The 21,189-nt window shown below is 47.0% G+C and overlaps 1 protein-coding gene across 3 annotated transcripts in view; it reads left to right on the top strand.

Annotated features, from left to right (window-relative positions):
* The window catches only part of Cacna1e (calcium voltage-gated channel subunit alpha1 E), a 296,345-nt gene that overhangs the window by 14,197 nt on the left and 260,959 nt on the right, over positions 1 to 21,189 (top strand). For all 3 annotated transcript variants that reach the window (XM_027934923.2, XM_027934922.2, XM_027934920.2), the window contains exons 2-3: positions 12,936 to 13,041; positions 13,870 to 14,009. In XM_027934923.2, the coding sequence (XP_027790724.1) occupies positions 12,936 to 13,041; positions 13,870 to 14,009 (246 nt within the window). The remainder of the gene's footprint in view (positions 1 to 12,935; positions 13,042 to 13,869; positions 14,010 to 21,189) is intronic.

Below are 21,189 nucleotides of genomic sequence, written 5' to 3'. Positions count from 1 at the left end.
TAGCGATTCTTTTTCATTTGCACCAAACTGACTTGGCTAGACCAGAAGAAGGTGGGTATTCTTCCTAACTATTTTTTTAGGGGGACTCTGTGTACTCCTGCATGTATGTGTGGCAGGCGTTGGGCATGAGGCTAATCCTATGGAGAAGGGAAGGATCAGTAGGCGGGAGAAGAGCAAGGATCTCTTGTCCATTATGAGTGTCATCCTGAAATGGATCTGAGATATCGTACCCTGTGTCATCAAAATGTGAACTTGGGGTAGAAATCTGGGATCTTTGCTATTTTGTCTTGCTCCTTCCTCTAAAGTTCCAGTGCCACCATACTATCTTTGCAGCTCTGCATAGGGCCTTTGATTTGAAAATGCCAGTTTTCTTTCAATATTAGCACGTCTAGTCCATTTTATCTTTTTTCCAGCCCTCAAAGCAGCCTCCCCTCAGCCCTCCCTGTTCCAGGGTACCCATCGAGTGAGTTGCAGTGTGGAGGCGGCAGCTTTCCTGACTTTTCCTTGAACTCCGACTTATTGAATGCTTCTGTTTTTGCAGCTTTTTAAGGAAATGGGGGTAGGGGGTGGTAAGGAGGCTGTGGAAAAGACTCAAGTCCTCAAAGAGTATTGCAGAAGGTTTATTTAAAAAAGCAGCCTTTGTTCATCCCCAGGCTACCATGATGAGGACCCTGGCTTTTCACTGTCTGCCTGCTAGGGAAGCTTCTAGATAACCCAGCTGGTCATGGATCACCTCTTTTTGAAAATCTAGAAATATTTCTATGGGCTTTAGACACTTTCAAGGTGTCCCCAGTGTGCCAGGATTTCCATTTCAAATGTTATTACCGGATGTCGTCGTTGGTAGCTTCACCCAAAGTGACTTCTTCCAGTTGTCATCATGGATGGACTTCCTTCTTCCCTCACTTCCCTTCCCATCATGTTCCCTGTTAGCGCCAACGGATAATAGAACATTAGAGTTACTGGGACCTAAGAGAAACTCTAATCAGACCCTTACTTATGTGTGAGAAATCTGAGGGCCAGAGATACTAAGACACTTGCCACAAGTCGCACAGTAAATGGCAGAGAATAGAATCCAGGGTTCCTAAGTGTGGGGCTCCTTTTATCTCTGTTTCTCTTCTCTTTCCTCCATACCCTTTCTCTGCTCAGTCCTCATTCCTCCAGCCTCTTCCTCTTCTTCTGAATCTTCTTTGTTGTCCTGTTAGTTAGCAGGTGTGTGTTTTGGGTGTTTATCTTGGAGCACAGGAGACTAGATACAAGGATCATAATTAACGAGAAAGAACTTAAATAATAATAATAAAAAAAGTGGAAATGGACCAGAGAGGCTGTTCATGGGGTGAAGCGACCTGGCGCAAATCCAGCGAGGCTAGGAGACGGTGATTCAGGACAATGGTTAATGTTCTTCTTTCCCCAAAAAATGTCATTGGAGAAACCACAGGATACCATAGTGGAGGACTCAGTAGCCAGTGGACTGGTGCCCAGTGTAAAAACCAAGAGCAAGTCTCAGCAGATGGCAGGATGGATGGATGCCCAGGCAAGTGCCCATCTCAGAATGTTTGCTTGGCTCTTCAGTGGCCCTGGGAAAGGCAAACCATCCAGACCTTACCTCAGGAGATGTGCTCTTTAAGAACATGGGAAGGAGGAAGAAAGCTCATATAAAAATAACCTTCAGGGCCTGGGTTGTGGCTCAGTGGCAGAGCACTGGCCTAACATGCGTGAGGCACTGGGTTCCATCCTCAGCACCACAGAAAAATAAATAAATAAACAAACAAACAAATAAAAGTATGTTTAAAAAACAGCCTACATTTTTAGAATTTTCATTTCAAGGTGGGAAGCCAGTGAGTTTTTTGTTTATTTGTGGTACTGGGGATCAAACCCAGGGCCTTGTACATGCTAGGCAGGTGCTCTACCACTGAGACCACACCCCAAGCCCTAGGGAGTTTCATTTGATTGTTTTTATGATAGTTTCCCCATATTTTCAGGGTATGGAGCTGAGAGTCAGGAGGGGTTCTGGAAAAGTTTCATTTCTCCTTTGGTCTCAGTATCTGCATCTGTAAAATGAGTGTGCTGGGATCGTTAGTAGAACGCTAAGAAGCTTTTCCCTATGCCTCTGGGATTTCAGCTTCTGCGATTGTTATGACACCAGTGAGCTTTTGTGGTGTCCAGCATCAAAAGCAGGGTTCCTTTCCCTCGCTGCACATTAGAATCATCTTGGGAACTTCTAGAAATGCTAGATTGGGATGCTTCAGAATCTCTGAAGGTAGGATACTGGGTCCTTAACTTTTCAAAGCTTTCCCAGTAAGGCTACAGTTTAGCTGGGGCTGAGATCCACTGATCTAGAGTGAAAGGTGAGCCTTTTACCTGACTTGTTTCTACTCCTTTGGAGTGTGCTTAGATCACGTGGGTTGGCTGTGGCCATACGTCTCCTGAAGGCTGTGGTGAAATAGCAGGCATCTTGGGTATGCTGTTATCTAGCCTGAGAGAACAGGGTGATTAATTCTTATGGTGCACTATATTGGCAAACCATTCACCTGTGACTGCTTTGGGCACACCAGCTGCATAGGTAACAGCTTTCTGTGATGAGCGTCATGCTCCAGACTTCCTGAATGCAGGTCTAGATAAGGGGGCGATTTGAGTCTAAGGACAGGATGAGTCATGCTCACCCAGGAGGGCCTCCAGTAGATGACTGAAGACTCTTTGGCCTTGCTTCCTACCCATACCCTTAGGAGTGTGAGGGTTGACCTGGCATGACCAACATCCCATATGGAATCTCTTCCTCTTGACAATCTCCCAGAGACGTGGAACTTATAGTAAGTGGTATGCTGGAACTGGCATGTCCTGTGTGTCTTCCTCTTCCAAGTTCCACGTTCAGTGACGTAACTCAATAACTCGAAATTGGCCGCAGAGAGAGTATTTACACCCTAAAAATTGGCAAATGTTACACACGAGGGCTTTTCTCTCTGATGTTCCATATTTATTAGCACCACATTTCATTTTACTACTTACAGTAATCCATTCACTTGTGAAGCACCAGAAGTTCTTCTCTGTATTGCCCCAGATCTGCCTCTGAGTGGGTCTCACTCTCTTTAACTTAAAGAAAATTAAAGCCCCTATTACAAGCTACCCTGGTGGATATTCAAAAGCAGCGATGATGTCTTTCAAGTCTTCCTGTTCCAAGCTGAGTCTCCTTACTTCCTCCAACATTTTCTCATGTGGTCTGCAGGCTCAGTAGGTGTCTTTGAACACTGGGGTACAGTTGCAGAATTTTCAAAGGAAAGCAAAATTTCTCCCAGAGGTGATCTATGGACTCTTTCACAGAAAGCTTTGCATTTTGTTTATATGTCCTGAGGATCCTCTGACATCCCATGACAGGAGTGTTGGTAGGAAGTGGGGTGTGCTCTGGGATGCAGCTGTTGGTTGTGACTCAGTCTTTCCCTAAAAGTGCCATTGCAGCCAGAACTCTTGAAGGGCTCAAATTTGTCAGAGTGTCATCAAAACACAAATTCTAGTTTCTGAAACAGGTTATTTCCCCACTGCTGTTTTTTTTTCTTTCAGTGGCTTTTAATGTTCCCCTTTTCATTCTTTGCTATTCCATAGCATTCAATCATTTGTCTCTGGATCACCAAAACTGTGTCGAATGACAGCCTTTTGAGTCCAGGATCCATTTAGACACGGAACAAGTGAATTTGTTAAGAGTCCTCCAGCTGTCTGAACATGAGAGGGGCATGAACAGCAAGAGAGAGAGGGAGGCAGCAGAGCCGTCTTGTTTCTCAGATCTGGCACCTGCCCTCCTTTAGGAATCGGGTGAGGATCGGGGTGGAGTTGACCCTCATAATGGTTCACAAAAATGGCAACCACGTGGCCTTCCTTTAGGAAGTAGGCAGGATCACCAGAGTAAGTAAGGTCTCTGGTCTAAAAGCAATGATAGGTGTGACATGGCTTCACAGCTCATAATGAAAGGGCAAAGCTCAGGTTCTCTCTTTTTGAGTGACCGGGTCCATCAACCTCCATAAGAGAGCAGTGGACCTGTTGAGGCAAACAGGAAGTCCTTTAGGGGTTCTTTCTGTTACGTTGCAAACATGGCTTCTTTTGTCTTTCATTCACAAGGTTTTAAATCTTTAGGAGTAACTGCAATGGCATTTCTATCTTTTTGACAGCCAGAGAGAGAGAGAGAGAGAGCCAGACAGCCAGACACAGACAGACAGACACAGCAGATGAGGAGCAAGAGACAGGAAAAGAGAGGGAGAAAGAGAGAGGGAGGTGTGGGGTGTGTGTGTGTGTGTGTGTGTGTGTGTGGTGTGTGTGTTCAGGATTGCCTGTCAGATGGTGGATTTGAACAGAGGCAGCTGTTGTCATGGTGATGGCAGGTTGCATCCCACCACCATGGAAACCAGAGTTAAAAAACTGATGTTAAGCCTTAAAGTCACATGATGCATTTTTGTTTTGTTTTGTTTTAAAAAAAGAAAAGAGATTTGGTTTTTCAATCTGATCTTTCTTTCTTTCTTTCTTCTTCTTCTTCTTTTTTTTTTAAAGATGAGATTGGTTGGTGAGAAAAATTGCGCTAAGGAAAGCAATGAGATAACAACATGGGACAACATGGAGTATGCAGATCCTCCCTGCTCATTTTTCTGCTTGTTAACAGTGCATTTCTCCTGCCAGGGGTGAGTGGGTGGGTGGGTGGGGGGAATACAGTGTGGTTTTCCATTTGCTGCCAAAGTTGTGCAGTGATAATTACACACAGAGAAGTGCAGAGCTTCAGCCCTCCTGCCTTTGAAGGTGCTGTACAGTCTACCCCTGTTGATCAGCCCAGGGTAGAGACTGGAAACCCAAAAGTGAGGGCTGAGAAAGGAGATGCAAATGGAGTGGAGGGCATGCCTTACTCCAAATATGTTGATAAATCCAGAAAATTAGCATTTCTTTTGGGGAAATTGAGGAGTTCACCTGTAACCCCTCAGAAACCCCAGGGTATGATTGGCCTCCTTTGGGCCACCCCATCTTGCCACAGGAGTGAGTGCTCAGAAATCAAGGTGGTGCACATGGAGGAGCTCCTTCTCCTATGGACAGGGACTCCTTTCGTCAGGGCTTGCCACCTAGCTGGGGCCCTCTCATCCCAGTGGTTTGCTGAGAGGCACCACGAAGCCCCTTGGACTCTAAGGGTTGCCTGCTCTTATGTCCTGGGAGAAAATCTGCCTGTGGGGAGGGGCAGACGTGAAGCTGTGGCCCGAGCCCAGGCATGCCTGTGTTTTAGGCCCAGGCGCTATCTCTTTGCTATTGCTCATCCCTCCAGGGCAGATGTATCTTCCTCAGCAGGTCCAGGGAGGAGGTGTGATCTCACCAGCATGATCTCACTGCATTTCCATCAGGGTCTACAAGAGCCAGAGCCTGCTTCTGTGGTGGTTCCAGCCTTCCTGTTCTTAGCCTTGGCCTTGGGTGTGATTAATGCCCCTTCTAATCACTGAGAAAGATTGCGTCAGAGCCATCAGCTTCATAAATCCTCCTCTGGGCACTGGTGTTTGGATCTGCTTTCCATATTCCCAGGAGGTCCTGGGCCAAATGTCTTTTCTGTCTTCCTGAGGCCCATTACCATAATTTTCTTTTAAATTCTTTATTGGGGTGGGTTGCTTCAATGTCTGCCCATAGCTGCAGCCAGCCCCCTCTCCCCTCCCCGGGCTGTGACCACTGACAGATGCTTTCCCCCAAAGCTTTGAGCCACAGCAGATGCTTCCAGATTGATTTAGTAGGATAATGAAGGCGACTGTGCATTTGTGGAGTACCTTACAGCTTTCAGAGGGTTTTCATATTCAGGCATCATTTTAGGCATTGATCCTTTTGTGTTTTTTGTTTGTTCCGTGAGCTCGGGGTGGTGGTGGCCTTCGTCTGACTCATGAGCGCTGTGTTGGGACAGCTTTTGCAGTGAGAGCCTGGCTGTGTTTTCTCATTGCCAAGTTAACATTTTTTTCCATTGCATTCTAGGTCTTGAGAAAGATCCTGATTTTTCTTATTAAAAAAAAATAGCATGGAAACCTTAAATAGCTATATTTCACTATCCTTCCTACTTCAAATATCTCTTTGGGGTAGAGCTTTTGAAAGAATGGCAGGAGAGAGAGAGGTTTTTCCCCCAAATACTGTTTTTTGAGTCAACACCACGTGTTAGAATGATATCATGTGTGGGCAAGGGAGGGGAGGAAAGAGGAGCATAGAGGCACCTAGACCATCCTCTGACACTATTAAATCTCTTAGAATTAAACATCCCCAAACAGGAGGCTCAAGGGAGAAAAGGGAATGGGCCTCCTTGGCGAGATTGTTCTGGATCTTGGGGGCATGGGTGGGCATGGCTAAAGAAGGCCGAGATGTGCCTCCCCAGAGATTGCGGGCTTTTGTAGACAACCCCAAGAGTTTCTTAGGTCCAGAATGGCCTCAGGCTGCTTCCCACATGTCCTCCCTAAGGCCCGGAGCTGGCGGAGAACACCACATTCTGCCTGCCCACCTGCTCCTAGTGCCCCTCAGCTCTTAGCACCTTCAGCTGCTTAGTTTGTGATGTCAGGAGCTCTGGAAGGTGACTTCTGAGAGCACAGGGGTCCGAGGCAGCATCCTGGTGGTAATGGAGGTGCAGGTGTCCCCTGGGGCACTCCCCATTTGCTGCTGGTGGCTTGAGTCCTTCCCAGGCCTAACCTGCACTTCAAAACTTGAGAGGTAGAGATTGGAGCAGCTCTGTTGGGTGGGGGAAATAGAAAGGCTGAGGTGCAGGCAGCCGCCAGGGCGCTGGGGGCAAGCAGACCAGCACCATGGAGCCATTGGTCAGCCCTTTCCCTTACCCCAGCTTTCTGTGCCCAAGAAGGAATTGAACAAATGACAGGTGTGCTGGCCGAGCAGGGCTGCTCAAATTAGCTGTGTTGCTAAGGAAACAAGTCAACTGGTTGAAGGAAGGAGCATTGGGTAAAGGAGATAAATCAATAAGTGAACCTATTTTTATCATTTCCCTAATGATTGTCTTGAAGCTGCTAGACAGGCAAGGGAAGGGAGAACTGCAGTCACACCAGTCCTCATTAACCAGCTCAGAGGGAGAGAGGAGAGAGGGGTGTTTGGGAAGGTTGCCAAGAAAGTTTATGAAGGGAGGCTCTTAGAGACAGGAGACAGGAGGGGGGGGCCTCTTTGCAGGATTCCAAGTGCTTTCATGGTCATTTCTGGTCCACCCCTTTGTTCTCTGGCATTTGATCTCAGAAATCTTGTACCGGACTTCCTTGACCAACACCTTCCTCTGCACCCTCAGGTTGGGGTGTTTGTTTTTTTTTTTTCTATTGGTTTGGTGTTTTTCATAACACATATTGCTTTAATTGATTTTATGATTATAAATCAATATATGCTCATTATAACATTCAGACAATGGATCAAGGAGGAAAGAAGAAAGTGAAAGTAGCCCCACTACCCAAAGAAAACTCATTATCCTTCCTTCAAGAAGAACTCCCTTCCCCCCTTTCTGTCTCTCTCTCTCTCTGAACTTTAAAGGGATCTTCTGTGCATGCTGGTTTCTTTTCTTTTCCTTTTCTTCTAATAGATAATATATGCCCACAGTACACAGTATAAAAAGTTCAAATGGGTATACAGTGGAGAGAGAATGTAGGATTCATTTTATAAGATGATTTGGGCTCTGGCTTTCTTGTGCTATTCATTTATCAAATGATTATTAATTTGTTGATCTACTAAATAACAGTTATTGGATGTCCACTCTGTGTCAAGCACCATGCTGGACGACAGTGACAGAGGAGTGAAGGGGATCTGCCCTCAGCCCCCAGGCCTCACTGCTCCTGATATCAGCTCATTTGTTCAGGAACTCAAAGCACAAGTATCCTGGACACCCAGGGTTGGAAATTCTTCTTCAAAATATGCTTTGTATCAGGCTCAGACTATTAAGGCAGGTCATTGAATTCCTGGACAGAGAATCAGAGTCCTCCCCAGACTTTCATTCTGCCTGCGATTGCCATGGTGGGTGCTGTTTTTGAGGCCCTGGCGACTTGGAGCATCCTTTGACCTTTGCAAGTCTCACCTGCAAGGTGCATTAGCTCAGCCTGGGGGCCATTACTTGCACTCTAGGCTCTTGCCTTTGGAGATGCAGCAGAGCCTCTGCTAGTCATCGCATATTACCCATTATTGGAGCAGATTCCTGTTGTTTTCACGTATGTGTTTATATACCAACAAGAGAGTGATCACTGTATTCACATTTGGGTAAAATAAAAATTTTAAGTTTATCATCGACAACACTTTTAACCCAGGAAGAACTTTGATACTTGCTTTTGAAAAAGGAAATAAGTATATTGAAGAGGTATGGGACTATTTCCAAAAAGGAAAACTAATCAATGCCATTGTATTTGATGGTAATTCTAATAACAGAAAAATTTATGCTAAGCATGTTTCATGAGTTATTTTCTTCAACCACCGTATGCTATATCAGATGTATAGTAGCATTCCCATTTTCAGATAAAATTGCCGAGGCTCAGAGTTAAATAATCAATTCAAGGCCACTGAGCTAGTCAGATTTCGAATTCAGATGGTCTGACTCCTGGGCCAAAGCTTTTAATCATGATCCTAATCTCTCATAGATGTAATTTTCTGATGCCTCGTGTCTCATGTGTATGGAGATAAAGTTGTTGGTGATTGTGATGAAGACTGGCAGGAAGAAAGGGAGGCAGCCTACAGAGGTGGGAGTGAGCAGGAGCCCTGGTCTGAGCCAGAGTTGGTGACCACACTTGTGTTTACAATGGATCCTTCATGGAGCTACTCCTCCAGGGGACACCTCACCATTCCTTTCTGCATTTAACATTTATTAAGCTCCTACTATATACCAGGCTCTCTGCTGAGCACTGCCACTAAAGAGATGGTGAACACCTGTTTTCTTTTTTCCCCTAGCACTAGGGATGAACCCAGGGGTCATTCTGCCACTGACCTGTAGCCCCAGCCATTTTTTAATTTTGAGATAGGGCTTGCTAAGTGGCTGAGGTTGGCCTTGAACTTGCAATCCTCCTGCCTCAGACTCCTGGGTCACTGAGATTATGGATGTGTACCATTATACCTGGCAAACGCCTGCTTTTACGTTGTAGTTTTGTGGGGAGATAAATAAAAGAAATAATAAAAAAATGCCATGTAAAGAGAAATGAGGTACAAGGAGAAATTTCACAGGGACATTTCAGCTTGGACATAGCCTGAGCAGAAGGGTGGGGAGAAAGGCTATACAGGAGACGGAAAAAGTGCCAAGATGTAAGATATCTTTTCTTGATGGTTTCCTCAGAAAGGGAAGTGGAAAAGAGGTTAAGACAATTTTAAAAAGGATGTAATGGTGAGTGGCTGGGGCCCAGACATGTGGCTATTTTCTTCTTCTGCCTACCTATCTTCTCCCCAAAGATTTCTGGTTCCTCCCCTTTCTTCACCTAGCCCACAGACACGTGGGATCTGTGGTCTCATCTTGTTTCCACATCAAAATCTCACCTCACATTTTTTTTTTTTTGGTACTGGTGATTGAACCCATGGGTGCTTAACCACTGAGCCATGTCCCCAGCCCTTTTTAAAAAATATTTCATTTAGAGACAAGGTCTTGCTGAGTTGCTTAGGGCCTTGCTAAGTTGCTGGGACTGGCTTTGAACTGCCTCAGCCTCCCAAGCTGCTGGGATTAGAGGCAGGTGTCACCATGCCTGGCTCACCTCACATTCTGTATATCCTAGAATGAATTCATCTGAGGCTCTAGATCTGCAAAACCTCACAGGGACATCCCTCTCCAGGACATGGGCAATTGTAAAATTTTAAGCCAAAGGATTGCTGCTTCTAATGGGTCCTGATATATCAGACAGTAGTAGGCAGAGGATTTGTCTGAGACAGGAAGTGGGACTAGGGTCCTTCCAGAGCCTGTGAGTCACCCAACTCCCACCTTTTGATTCTAGTCTCTGGGGCCTTGGGCAATACTAGTCTTGGAGACCTTGCGACTTTTCAAGCATCAGATACCTGGACAATGACAGGGAATTAACTCATCAGCCACTGGGTCTAAGGGCCCTCCTCCTGTGCTGAGTGTCCTTCAGGGATGAAGGCCGCACTTTCCAGATAAGCCTCTCACATCTTCATTTGGACTAGATGAACTTAAAGTTCCTTGCGGGGAGCTACAGACTGTGGAGGGGAGAGTGAGGAGCAGAGAGCAGGGCTGGCAGGGGAGCTGCAGCCATCAAGCAGGCATGATTGGGCAGAGTGTCCTCAGAGGCGCACAGCTGCCAGGACCTGTCTTGCCCACAGTCTCAGCACCTGGGAGTCCATGTGCTTCTAGGCTGTGGTTACCACTTTCAGGCTTTTAGGGGAAGAAGACTCATCAAAGCATCACAGACCCAAGCAGCGCCACGAGAGCTAGTGGCATCTGTAGCTTAATGAGGAAATGCTCATTCCCAGGTCTGCCTCCAGGTCAGGCCCGGCTTCTCAGATGTACTGAGCAGGTTTCTGAACTTGCATGGTGCATTCTAGCCACGGGGAAGGGCCGGGTGAGCCCCATACTTTTATGAACAGTTTTGTTGAGAGCAAGGGCCGAGGATGATATGGAAGAGGCACTAGATACACCAGTTGGAGCCACCATCCCTTCTTCTCTTCCTCATGTTGGGGCCTGGCAGTGAGACTTGCCCTGTATATCAGGGCTGTCCAAGCATGTTGCTGTGAACACCACTCCCGAGAGGTGCTCTGAAAAAAGGGGTGTGTGGTAAAACAAGTCTGGGATATGCTGTGTCCTGTTCCCAGTCCTGGGTGTGTGTGTGTGTGTGTGTGTGTGTGTGTGTGTGTGTACTGCACACAGTGGTATTAAAAGAAATCCTGGTGGGAAGAAACCTGCTTACCTCTGCTCAACCCAGGCGTTCCCTCATTTATTTCATTGCGACCTCCCATAGCACTCATATTTCATAGCCTGCATGGTAGGAATGGTGCCCTAAATGGTGCTCATTCTGTTATCATTCCTCAGGTTCCTCAGTTGTGGTTTCTGCCATGTTCTCATCTTCATTTTGCCAGATAAGTCGCGGGATTCTGGGTCTTTCCACCAGGCCATGGACAGCCTGGCCTGTTCAGGGGTCTTGTGAGATACCAGGCTCTGCCGTGGTCCCTTGACACTCTACATTTGAGAGCCGACCATGGTGGGGAGGAGCCCTCCTCTGTGATCAGTGGACTCTGGTGGCCTTGACAGGTGTGTGTGTGGGGTCTTGTCCTGGGAGGGCGCACCTGCAAGCTGGCTGTGTGCCTGCCGCATGCTTAGCTCTCAGGGCTGGTCTTGGTGTCCAGAGTGCTGCATGGAGGAGGAGTGCCCAGGGTGCTGAGGGACTTCCACACCGTGAGGCTCCCTTCCGACTGGAAGGGCTGAAGCAAGCACAGTGGGTCCAGTTTTCAGACCTGGTGGCAGGACCCACAGGGAAGCAGAGGCCTGCAGAGCTGTCCCTGGGGTCAAGGTTCAGTGAGTGCTGAAGATGTGTGGGAAGGAAGGACAGCCAGCTGCTGGAGAGTACCTGTGACTCAGAGATGCATAGTGACAGGGGGAGGACATGGAGCTGACAAATAGGAAGGAAAAGGACTTGAGGTTCCCATGCAGCCAGACACCTCTCCCTGCAGCCTCCCGTGCTAGCACCAGGTCCAGAGCAACTGGTTTGGCCTCTGGCATCTAGATATACACTTGGCCTCTGCCTGCAGAGTGCCTGGTGTCCAAACTTTCCCCAGAGATGTCCTGAGGGCTCATGTAACATTGTCATTGACACAAATATCACAGAAGGGATGGGATGGGAGGCTCTTGGGGACATATTCATGGTTTGCCCTTTTGTACTAGAAGCAGGTGATCTAGGCCCTGTGTACATCCTACAAGCCAGTCTGGGTCTGCAGGGAGACAGGAGAATGGGGTCTGCCCTTCTCTCCCTTGGCCAGATCTGCTACTCTTCTGCCTGGATTCTGGAATTTTCCAGAGCACAGGTTGCTCTGCAAGACCAGTGACCCTGGATTATGTGAGTTTGTCATAACAATAGTTGCAGAATGAAATCCCAACATGCAGAATGACTGGGCTCTGGGAGCCAGCGAGTCCCTCTTTCCCTCTTTCCTAACAGTCACCTCACCTCCCTGAGCTTGCAGCAGAATCTTCCTGCAGGAGTCAGGATGCCAGACTTGAGTCGTAGTCCTGTTTTTCAAACAGGCAGAGAGAGCCCCTCACCTGACTTCAGAAAAATATAACAGAAAAAAAAAAACCCGCATTTATTTACTTGATTTGAACATTGGTTCCTAGAGAGCTGGACTTTGCCATCTTCAGTTCAGACTCATGCCACATCTTTCTGTTCCCTGTAAAGGTCAAAGTTGAGGAGGAATTAAGCGGGGGTGGGGTGGGGTGTGTATGAAGCAATCTTCTCCTGGTCCCATGATTTATTTTTCTGAGTTTGATATTAAAGTAGAAGGGGGCTCATATGAGAAGAACGGTTTCTTTTGCAGGGGACTTTTCTTTCTCTTGGTCAAGCAGAGGTTGTAGAGAAAGCTCCAGATGTAATGACCACAGGGCAACGGTCACAACCGGGTGTCTGTTGAAGCAAGATTACATAATCCGGGGGCTTGTTACAGCATTAACCATGCTTCTCCTCTTCCCTGACTATAGCCGCCCAGGTTGGTTCCTGGCTTTGTCTTGGAATGCACTCAGTGGCTGGGTATCTGCCCTGTGCCTGACTCTATTATTCTTGGCTACTTTCTTCCCTTGGAGAAGACGCTTTGCATCCTAGACCAGTGCCAATGACCAGTTTCACATGCTAAGGACCACGCACTGTCCTGCTTGCTAACGCGAATCATGCAAACTGTGAGGGCCCACGGGGGTTGGTAAAGCTTGTTTGTTTCTGTGCACGATCATCTTGGAGGGGGTGTCCCCTCTCTCAGGTGAATTTGTTCCTTAACACCTCCTTCCCCACGCCGTTTGAGTACATGATCCTGGCCACCATCATCGCCAACTGCATCGTCCTGGCCCTGGAGCAGCATCTTCCAGAGGATGACAAGACACCCATGTCCCGAAGACTGGTATGTGCTTCTCCCTTTCTAGCCCTTTCTCTCCCTCCCTTCCTCTTCCTTGGCTCCCTTTCCTTGTTTCCATTGCCCTCCCTGCTCCCCCCACCCCCTGACAGTTCTGTGAGGAGTTTGTTCTTTGCCAAGGGACAAGTTAGTAACAAACCCCACTGGGACTTACAGGGGAGAGAGGGCACTGCAGACGGGTGTGTGTACACCGCCTGGCAGCCAGGCGAGAAAAAAGGGCAGGTGCGAGGGCCACGTGCTTCGTTCCTCTTTCCTAAGGGACTTTTGAAGTGAGAGGAGAAGGGGAGGGAGGGGGAGAGGAAAAGCAAGCTCAAGGTGTGTGTGTCGGTGGTTATGAGCTTGCTAAGAGCCAAAGTCCATATTCTCCCTCAAGAACTGATTTACTCTCCTAACGTATTGCCCCTCAAGAGAGCAGACAGACTACTTCAGACCCACATGTGTGGGTGAGTGGCTGCAGCCTGACTGTCTGGGCACGAGAGCCCTGAAGTTCTCAGCTGGTATGCAGACCAGGGGTGGAGAGCCAGCTCATTCAGTGCAAAGCCAGGGCAGCCGTCAGGGACCTTCGGGGGCAGAAGTCTGGTCCCTAGGTGTGGCCCCACATCTGTCCATTTCGACATCAGGCCCCTTGCTCTGTGTACTCCATGAAGCACAGAACATCTGCAGCCCTAGTCTCTTTGTGTTCTTCAGCACCTCACTTTCTATCTGCATGGGGCTGGCCCAGCACAGCCGGGTGGGAGGTGCCCTGGGTGAGCCTTTGTGGGTATCTGATAAAGTGCAGTCCCCGCTTACTAATACCTTTGCTCCTCGTCCCCGCAGGAGAAGACAGAACCGTATTTCATTGGGATCTTCTGCTTTGAAGCTGGGATCAAAATTGTGGCCCTGGGGTTCATCTTCCACAAGGGCTCATACCTCCGCAATGGCTGGAATGTCATGGACTTCATCGTGGTCCTCAGTGGGTGAGTCCTCTCCCTCGCTCTACTTCTTTGTGAGTGTGGGGAGCCTGTGGTGTCATGAAATGGCTGGTGCGGGGAGTCCAGGGATGGCAAGAGAGCAGACTGTGGAGCTGGGGAGAAGAAAAAGTTTAAGGTTAAGATTCCCCATGGGGCTGGTTGTTAGATGACCAGCCTTGTGTGGGGTAGGGGCAATATCTGTGGCACTGTGGAAATGCCTGTGGCTTGAGGCAGAGACCATGGGACTCCTAGGCAGCCCTGGGTTCCTATTCTTGCTTGGCTGGCTGACTGAATACCTGTTTCCCTGGGGAGGGTCCCTTTCACCAGAGCACACAGCTTGCCCTGGCCTGAGAGGCAACCCCCAGGAAGAGGCCAAAGATACAAGCAAGTGCATTTTCTCTGGGGCTTGGGGAAGACCCCAACCATATATTCTGAAATGATAATTAAGACTCAAGTACTGACAATGAAACTTTTTAATGATTTGCAGATTTATCAATAGAATAAAATTAAATTACATTAAAATGTCTGACAAGTCATTCCTTGGAAATTAATATAGTAATATAATATTGGGACTAACCCAGTGTCACAGAGCATATGTGAAGGCAGTAGGTTCAGTTAGATAGTTGATAAATCTCTTTTAGGATATGAATTGACTGTGAGGATGTTGGGCTGACCCAGGGCCATTGGCAGCAGATGCAGTGGACCGTGGCAGTGGTGGCGCTGGGCAGGCTGCATGGGGCTTCTATGGCTGTGGGTCTTTGTGTCAGGTGGCTCTTGGGCCCATGGGAGAGGAGCAGTCCTGTGTAGTGTGTCAGCAAGGGGTGTGGCATGGAAACTCCCTTATCCAGCTGCCTAACAGACAGCAATACAACCTGGAGAGGCAAAGAGGAGAGGGCACAGAAAGCTGAGTTGGAAGAACTATGGAGCCACCACTATGACTGACCAAAAGGAGAGGGGAGAAAAGAGGAGCTTGCCCTGGGGAATAGTCAGGGTAGGGAAGAGGAAAGGCTTGGGAGCCACTGCATCTGTTCATTGTCTTGTGGATGAGAAACAAGACTGATATTTTTAACCTTTCGACCAGTTGTGATTAAGTGAAAGTGAAATAGTTGAAGATATAATGCATCAAAATGTAGCTTACGAGCAGGCCAACTTTGATGAAGGGAATGGATGAAGAGTGGTGACATTCATGTTTAAAATCATCCATTGCTGCACCAAAGGATCTTATAGAGGTTATTTTTCTAAAAAAGAAAAAAGAAAACCACTTTTTAATATGCTTTAGTAAATAAAGATACATTTTCTGCACAGTGTTGCAGAAGTACACTGTCATAGAAAATGCGGCACACCTGGACAGTGTCTTACACATCTCTACAATAAATAACATATAAGCAAGGGCTACCTGAGAATCTGAGCCATTTAAAAATGTTATGATTCTGTCTGGGAGAAAAGTGCTCTGGTGCATGTGTGTACGTGAAGACGGCTTGTGCTGGGTTCTGTGTGTGTCAGAGATCATTTGAAATTTCTTGTCCAGTCGATTTATTTTTATTCTAAACCATTGTGTGTCCATTAAATACAATACAGAAAAATCAAAACAAGGATTAAGAAAAACTCCTAATTATTTTGGGGTGTTTGCTTTCTTTTCGATGCTTGTGATTTTGCTGCCTTTCTCAATAGAGTACGAGCATCTCGCATCTTCTTCCATACTTGGGTAAAAATCTGTAATGACTGATGAGCAGTTCGTTAAATAGACATACACAGCTTCGTGTTTTTGTGATTATTTGACACTTAGATTGCCTTCTGTTTTTTTGCTGTGATAAATAATGATTAAAGATGCTCTAACATATGTCTTTTGTATGTCACATTTTACCAGACGTTTTGACAGGGTAAAGTGCACTCAGTTTCTGGGTCTGCAGATTCTAAGTAGTGGCTTCAAGCAAGCACGGACAGAAAATATTTGGAAAAAAACTTGAATCTGCGCTGAACATGCATAGACTTTTTTTCTTGTCATTATTCTCTAAGCAGCACATTATAGCAACTTGTTACATAGCACTTAATGGTCTTAGGGATTATAAGTAATTTAAAGATGATTTAAAGCGTGCGGGAGGGAGGGTGTGCATAAGTCATGTGTAAATATTATGCTGTTTTATATAAGGTATGTGAGTGTGTGCAGGTTTTGGTCCCCAAGAGGTCCTGAAACCACCTGCTGTAGATGCCACAGGTCAACTGTACTTCACAGGGGGACCTGGCTGTTCTGGTGTGGGGTCTGGGAAAGGTGATGGGTGAAGGGAGGTGAGGAACCAGGCCATTTGACTGGACAAGAGAAGTCCAAAGGAGACTGTTGACAGGGTTGTCACGCTGTTGAAGGAGTGGATTCATGGGGACCTCAGGGCTCTTTTGTGGAGAAGGTCCTGGTTCCTTGCCTGTGTATTTAGGTGGTGCCCGAGAGCTGGTGTGCAGGTCAGCTGTCCCCTCTGGCTCTCTGCCCAGCCTTCTCATCTCCCTCTCCTGGTGGCTCTTCAGACTCCACTGGCTGTGTGGTGGCTTTGCTGACCCCTCCTTCCCACCTGAACCAACAGGCTTTGTTCCTGGGCCCCTCCAGACCTACTGTTTAGCCTTCTGCCCAACATCTACAGATCTCTTTCCCCTTAATTCATTCACATGGGAAGGGACTCCGGGCAAAGGGGTGGCACTCTTGCATCCCTGCTGAGGGCTCAGGCTCTAACCCTCTGGAGTGGATGACCATGTTTAGTCCTACATTCACACAGGGTGTCCATCTACCACGTTGCATCGCCTCTAGGATGCACACCATCTCTGAAGCCAGCCTGTGTCTTGCAGTGGTGGCATGGTAGAGTTTAATTTGTGACATGTTTCTTCCTTTCTTTCTCAGTGGTACGTTAAATTATGAGGCACCCTCATCACAGGGGGGTCTTCCTTTTAATGAAACATGTTGTATTGCCAACCTGGAGAGGCAGGCAGAGCAGACTTCAGGAGTGAGTCATCTTGAGTTCCCAGAAGTTAAACCATTTGCCCCAGATCACCTGCTTCTTGGTGGCAGAGCCAGGGGTTTGAATCATGCCCTTTGATCCAGGGCTGGTGGTTTTTACCCCTGCCCCAGGCAGCCCCCTCTCCAATACCCTTTTGCCTTCCTGACACCTGCACCTGCAGTAGTCCCAGCTGACAGCTCTCACTTCCCACCTCATCTCCAGGTGTCACCTCACATTTGACTCCGTGCACTCTTGAGTGACAGATGCTGCAGTGTGACACCATGCCTCAGAGCTGAGGCTGCACAATGTCTCAGCTCTCAGTGTTGATAGAGGGCGGGGGAGGGAGGGTGGGAAGGGAAATGGTACTGCAGTGTCAGGCAGCTGGCTCAGCAAAAGACCTTTCATCCTGGACCTTGGCTAGGGGTCCCGGGCCACTACCTTCTGACTGCCATCTTGACCATCTAACCTTTATTATTCTTAGGGCCTACATGTTGAGGGTGTTTATGGTTCAGAAAGTACATTTACGTTTATTACTTCATCTAATCTTCATAATCTCATAAAAAGGATATGTGAGTGTGTGCCGGTTTTGGTCCCCAAGAGGTCCTGAAACCACCTGCTGTGACACAGGTGCATCTATTTTCTGCTGCTATGGCAGAATACCTGAACTGGGCAATTTATAATGGACAGAGGTTTCTTATAATTCTAGAGGCTGCAAAGTCCAAGAAATTGGCACTGGCATCTGGAGAGGGCCTTCTTGCTGTGTCATAACATGGCGGAGGGCATCACATAACAGGATGCTCACACAAGAAAGAGAACAAAATCAGCTGGTCTCATCCATTCATCAGGAGCCTTCTCCTGCCATAACTATCCCACTATGGCAATAACAGCCATATTTATTATGGTGGTGCCTTCATGACTCAGTCACCTCTTTGAAGTCCCACCTCTTGATACTGTTACAATTAAATTAATGTTGGAAGGGGCATTTTAACCACAAAAAGGGTCTTTTTAAGCTTTTTACAGATGAAGAAACTGAGGTTCAAGGAGGGCATGTGACTTGCTAGTAGGCACTAGATTCAGGACTTGAGCCACATCTCCTGGATCCAAGTTCCTTCTTCAGTGTTATTCATTTCCACACCATCCAGCACCTCAAAACCCCAGGGCACTTTGATTTCACATTCTTTTGGTCCCCTTGAAGCCATGTGTGTTGGGGGATAGCTAGGGGCGAGTGCTCCCAGACCTCAGCTGGGCTGCATGCATGGTTTGAAGAGGACAAGAGCCCACGTGTTCCTCTTACGACTTCTCTCTGTGGCACAGAAGGATCTTACTTAGCTCTTGGTTTAATGTCAGTGGATACATAAAATATAGATCAGAAGGTCTGGCTGCTTTTGTCACTAATTGGCTTGTTTATTCACTCATTCATTTGCCCAATCATTTATTCAGCCAAACTATGATTGTTGAATGGGGGGGGGGGGGGAACTAGGACTGAGTATCACCAAAGTTAATGTGCTCTCATTTCTGCTGAAAGACATGGAGTTTATTACTTCATCTAATTTAACATTTAACAAACTTTGGTCTTACAGAACTTGGACATCTCTTTGCATTGGTAACAACTCAGGAGATGCTATTTAAACACTTGTCAGGCCATCTAGACTTGAAGTCACCGTTATATATTAGTCTTAATGAGAAGTTATAGAACCAGAAGTGGATGGATAATGATGGGGAATATAAAACTTAAGGACACTCTTAGTCCGTGGGCAAGAACAGGCCTGTGTCTCAGGACCCCTGTTCATCTCTGTGTGCCCAGTGTCTGGCATACAGAAGGTATTCAATAAATGCTAACTAGATTGAACACTTGCTCTTCCCCAGATTCTCCTGTCATCTGTAAGATACAAAGGAGAGTGCTGAGAGCTGCCCAGGGCTAGGGGAGATAAAAGGTGACCACACCTTCCCTTTGGTCTTACTGGGTTCCATTTGCCCAGCCCGCTCACATTCTGATTTCTTAGGGAAATGGAAGCTGGGGTTCACTCCTTAGGCCAGTAAAGAGGTATTGGGCTTTCAGTCCTCTGGGGCCTGCTTACTGTGTTCTCAGTCTTACCACATGGCGATTGCTTCCTGGGTGAGGGGGTGGGGTCAAGATTGAATTGTGAAGATCCAACCTTTCAGAGGTGGCTGTGGGAAGGGGAGGGGCAAATGGAGGAGAAAACTACAGTTAGTGGCAGTCACTTGGCATTTGTCATATAATAAAAGTTCCACGTATGAACCGTGTGCCAAAGACTGCATTTTATAAATATTCTTTCTAATCCAAAAATGGGGTTCCACAAGGTAAAAAATTGTTAGGTTCAATTATTACCCAGGCCCACTTTAGAGATGAGTAAGCTAAGGCACAATTTAAGTGGCTTGCTCATATCTAAATGGTTGATATAATAGTCTCCCTTTATTCACAGTTTTGCTTTTTAGTTTCAGTTACCTGTGGGCAACTGTGGTCTGAAAACATTACATACAAAATTCTAGAAACAAACAATACTTAAGTTTTAAAATGCCATTCTGAGTGGCACTATAAGATCTTGTTCCATTTTGCTCCATCCTGCCTGGGGCATTAATCATTCCTTTTTCCAGAGTATCCATGCTATATATACTACCTGCCAGGAAGATACTTAGTAGTTGCTCTGTTAACAGATCCACTTTCATGGTGGGAATTGTAGTGCTTGTGTTCAGTTTACCCTTATTTTATTTAACAATGACCCCAAGTTGCAAGAGTAGTGATGCTGGCAGTTTTACTACAGTGTGTTTTATTAATTGTTCTATTTAATTATTTTGTTATTATTGTTGATCTTTGACTATGTCTTAACATCTTTATAAATTAAAGTTTATTACAGGTATTTGTATGTAGAAAAATCCAATATATGTAGAGTTCAGTACTATCTGGAGTTTTCGGCATCCCCTGGGAATATTGGAATGGATCCCCTACAGATAAGGGGATCAATTGTATAGGATAAAGCCAGAATTTGAACCCAGACCTGTGCCTTCAGTGTTGGGCAATCTCCCTGAGCCACACTGCCCCCTGAGCTCTGAGATGGCACCAGCTGTCCCTGGGCTGCTGGAGAAATGTAGCCTTCTTATTTCCCTTGTGTGTCTTCAGCTATATATACTACCTGCCAGTAAGACACTCAGTAGTTGCTCTGTTATCAGATCCACCTTGGTGCAAAGGTAAAAGGTGTGCTGGCCTTTGCATCTAGGGAATCTTTATTTCCCATTGTATGTCAAAGTACTGGTGATGTTACAGAGCTACTCTTGAATTCAGAGTTACTCTTAGGTGGTGATACAATCTACTTTCCCATCAAAAACAAGCAGATGAGCTCAGAGCATGCTCTGCCTCAGTTTTGCCAGCATTGCAGGCAGAGATGAGCTCTTTTGGTTACTCTTCAACTGTGGGGGACACAATGCAAACCCTGGGAAGTGGGCAGGCGTGTCTGCCCACCGTCAAGGTCATCACCCCAGGCCTACGCAGTCACTTGGGAGACATTGTTGAGTACCTACAATGTTCCAGGCACACTGCTAGGTGTGGGCGGGTAAGTGTAAGCGTCCTTCCACCAGGGACAGTTGGGCCACATATCATAAACACCAAGAAGAAGGGCATCTGACCTTGCTCTGGGGTGCTGGGGAGAGCTTCTTGAAGGAAGTAACATTTAAATGGAATGTGACTCATTCCACGTGGGACTTAGCTGGACAAGGAAGGAGAAGGGTTTTGCTTGGAGAAAGAATGCTGTGTACAAAAGCTTGGAGGTAGGGAGGTATGGAGGGACCCAGACAGACAGACAGCAGGACGACTCCGGGAACTTTGGGCATGGAATAGTGAGAGACGCTGCAGGAGAGGGCAGGGTGCAGGCCAGGTTAGGCCCTGCACGGGGAACCAGAGGTAGCAGGGAAACCCTGAAAGCTTTGCACAGTGGGTGGAATCGAGTACTGATTCCGGATTCTGCATGTCTTTTTTCTTTTCTTTTTTACCCTGGAATCACTTGAGGAAAGGCATGGAAAAGAGAAGGAAGCCGTCTCTCCATTTTTTGCTGTGGTTTGAAAGAATGTGCAAAACAAGCAGACACACACACACACACACACACACACACACAGGAAACAGGGGAGAAGGGAAAGAGGAGCCAAGGCAGTGCTGCAGAAGGGCTGGGAGCTGCCATCCTGCATCCCCAGCT

This window comes from Marmota flaviventris, chromosome 12, assembly GCF_047511675.1.
Source record: "Marmota flaviventris isolate mMarFla1 chromosome 12, mMarFla1.hap1, whole genome shotgun sequence".
Classification (NCBI taxonomy): Eukaryota; Metazoa; Chordata; class Mammalia; order Rodentia; family Sciuridae; genus Marmota; species Marmota flaviventris.
This window is presented reverse-complemented; position numbering and strand designations above follow the sequence as displayed.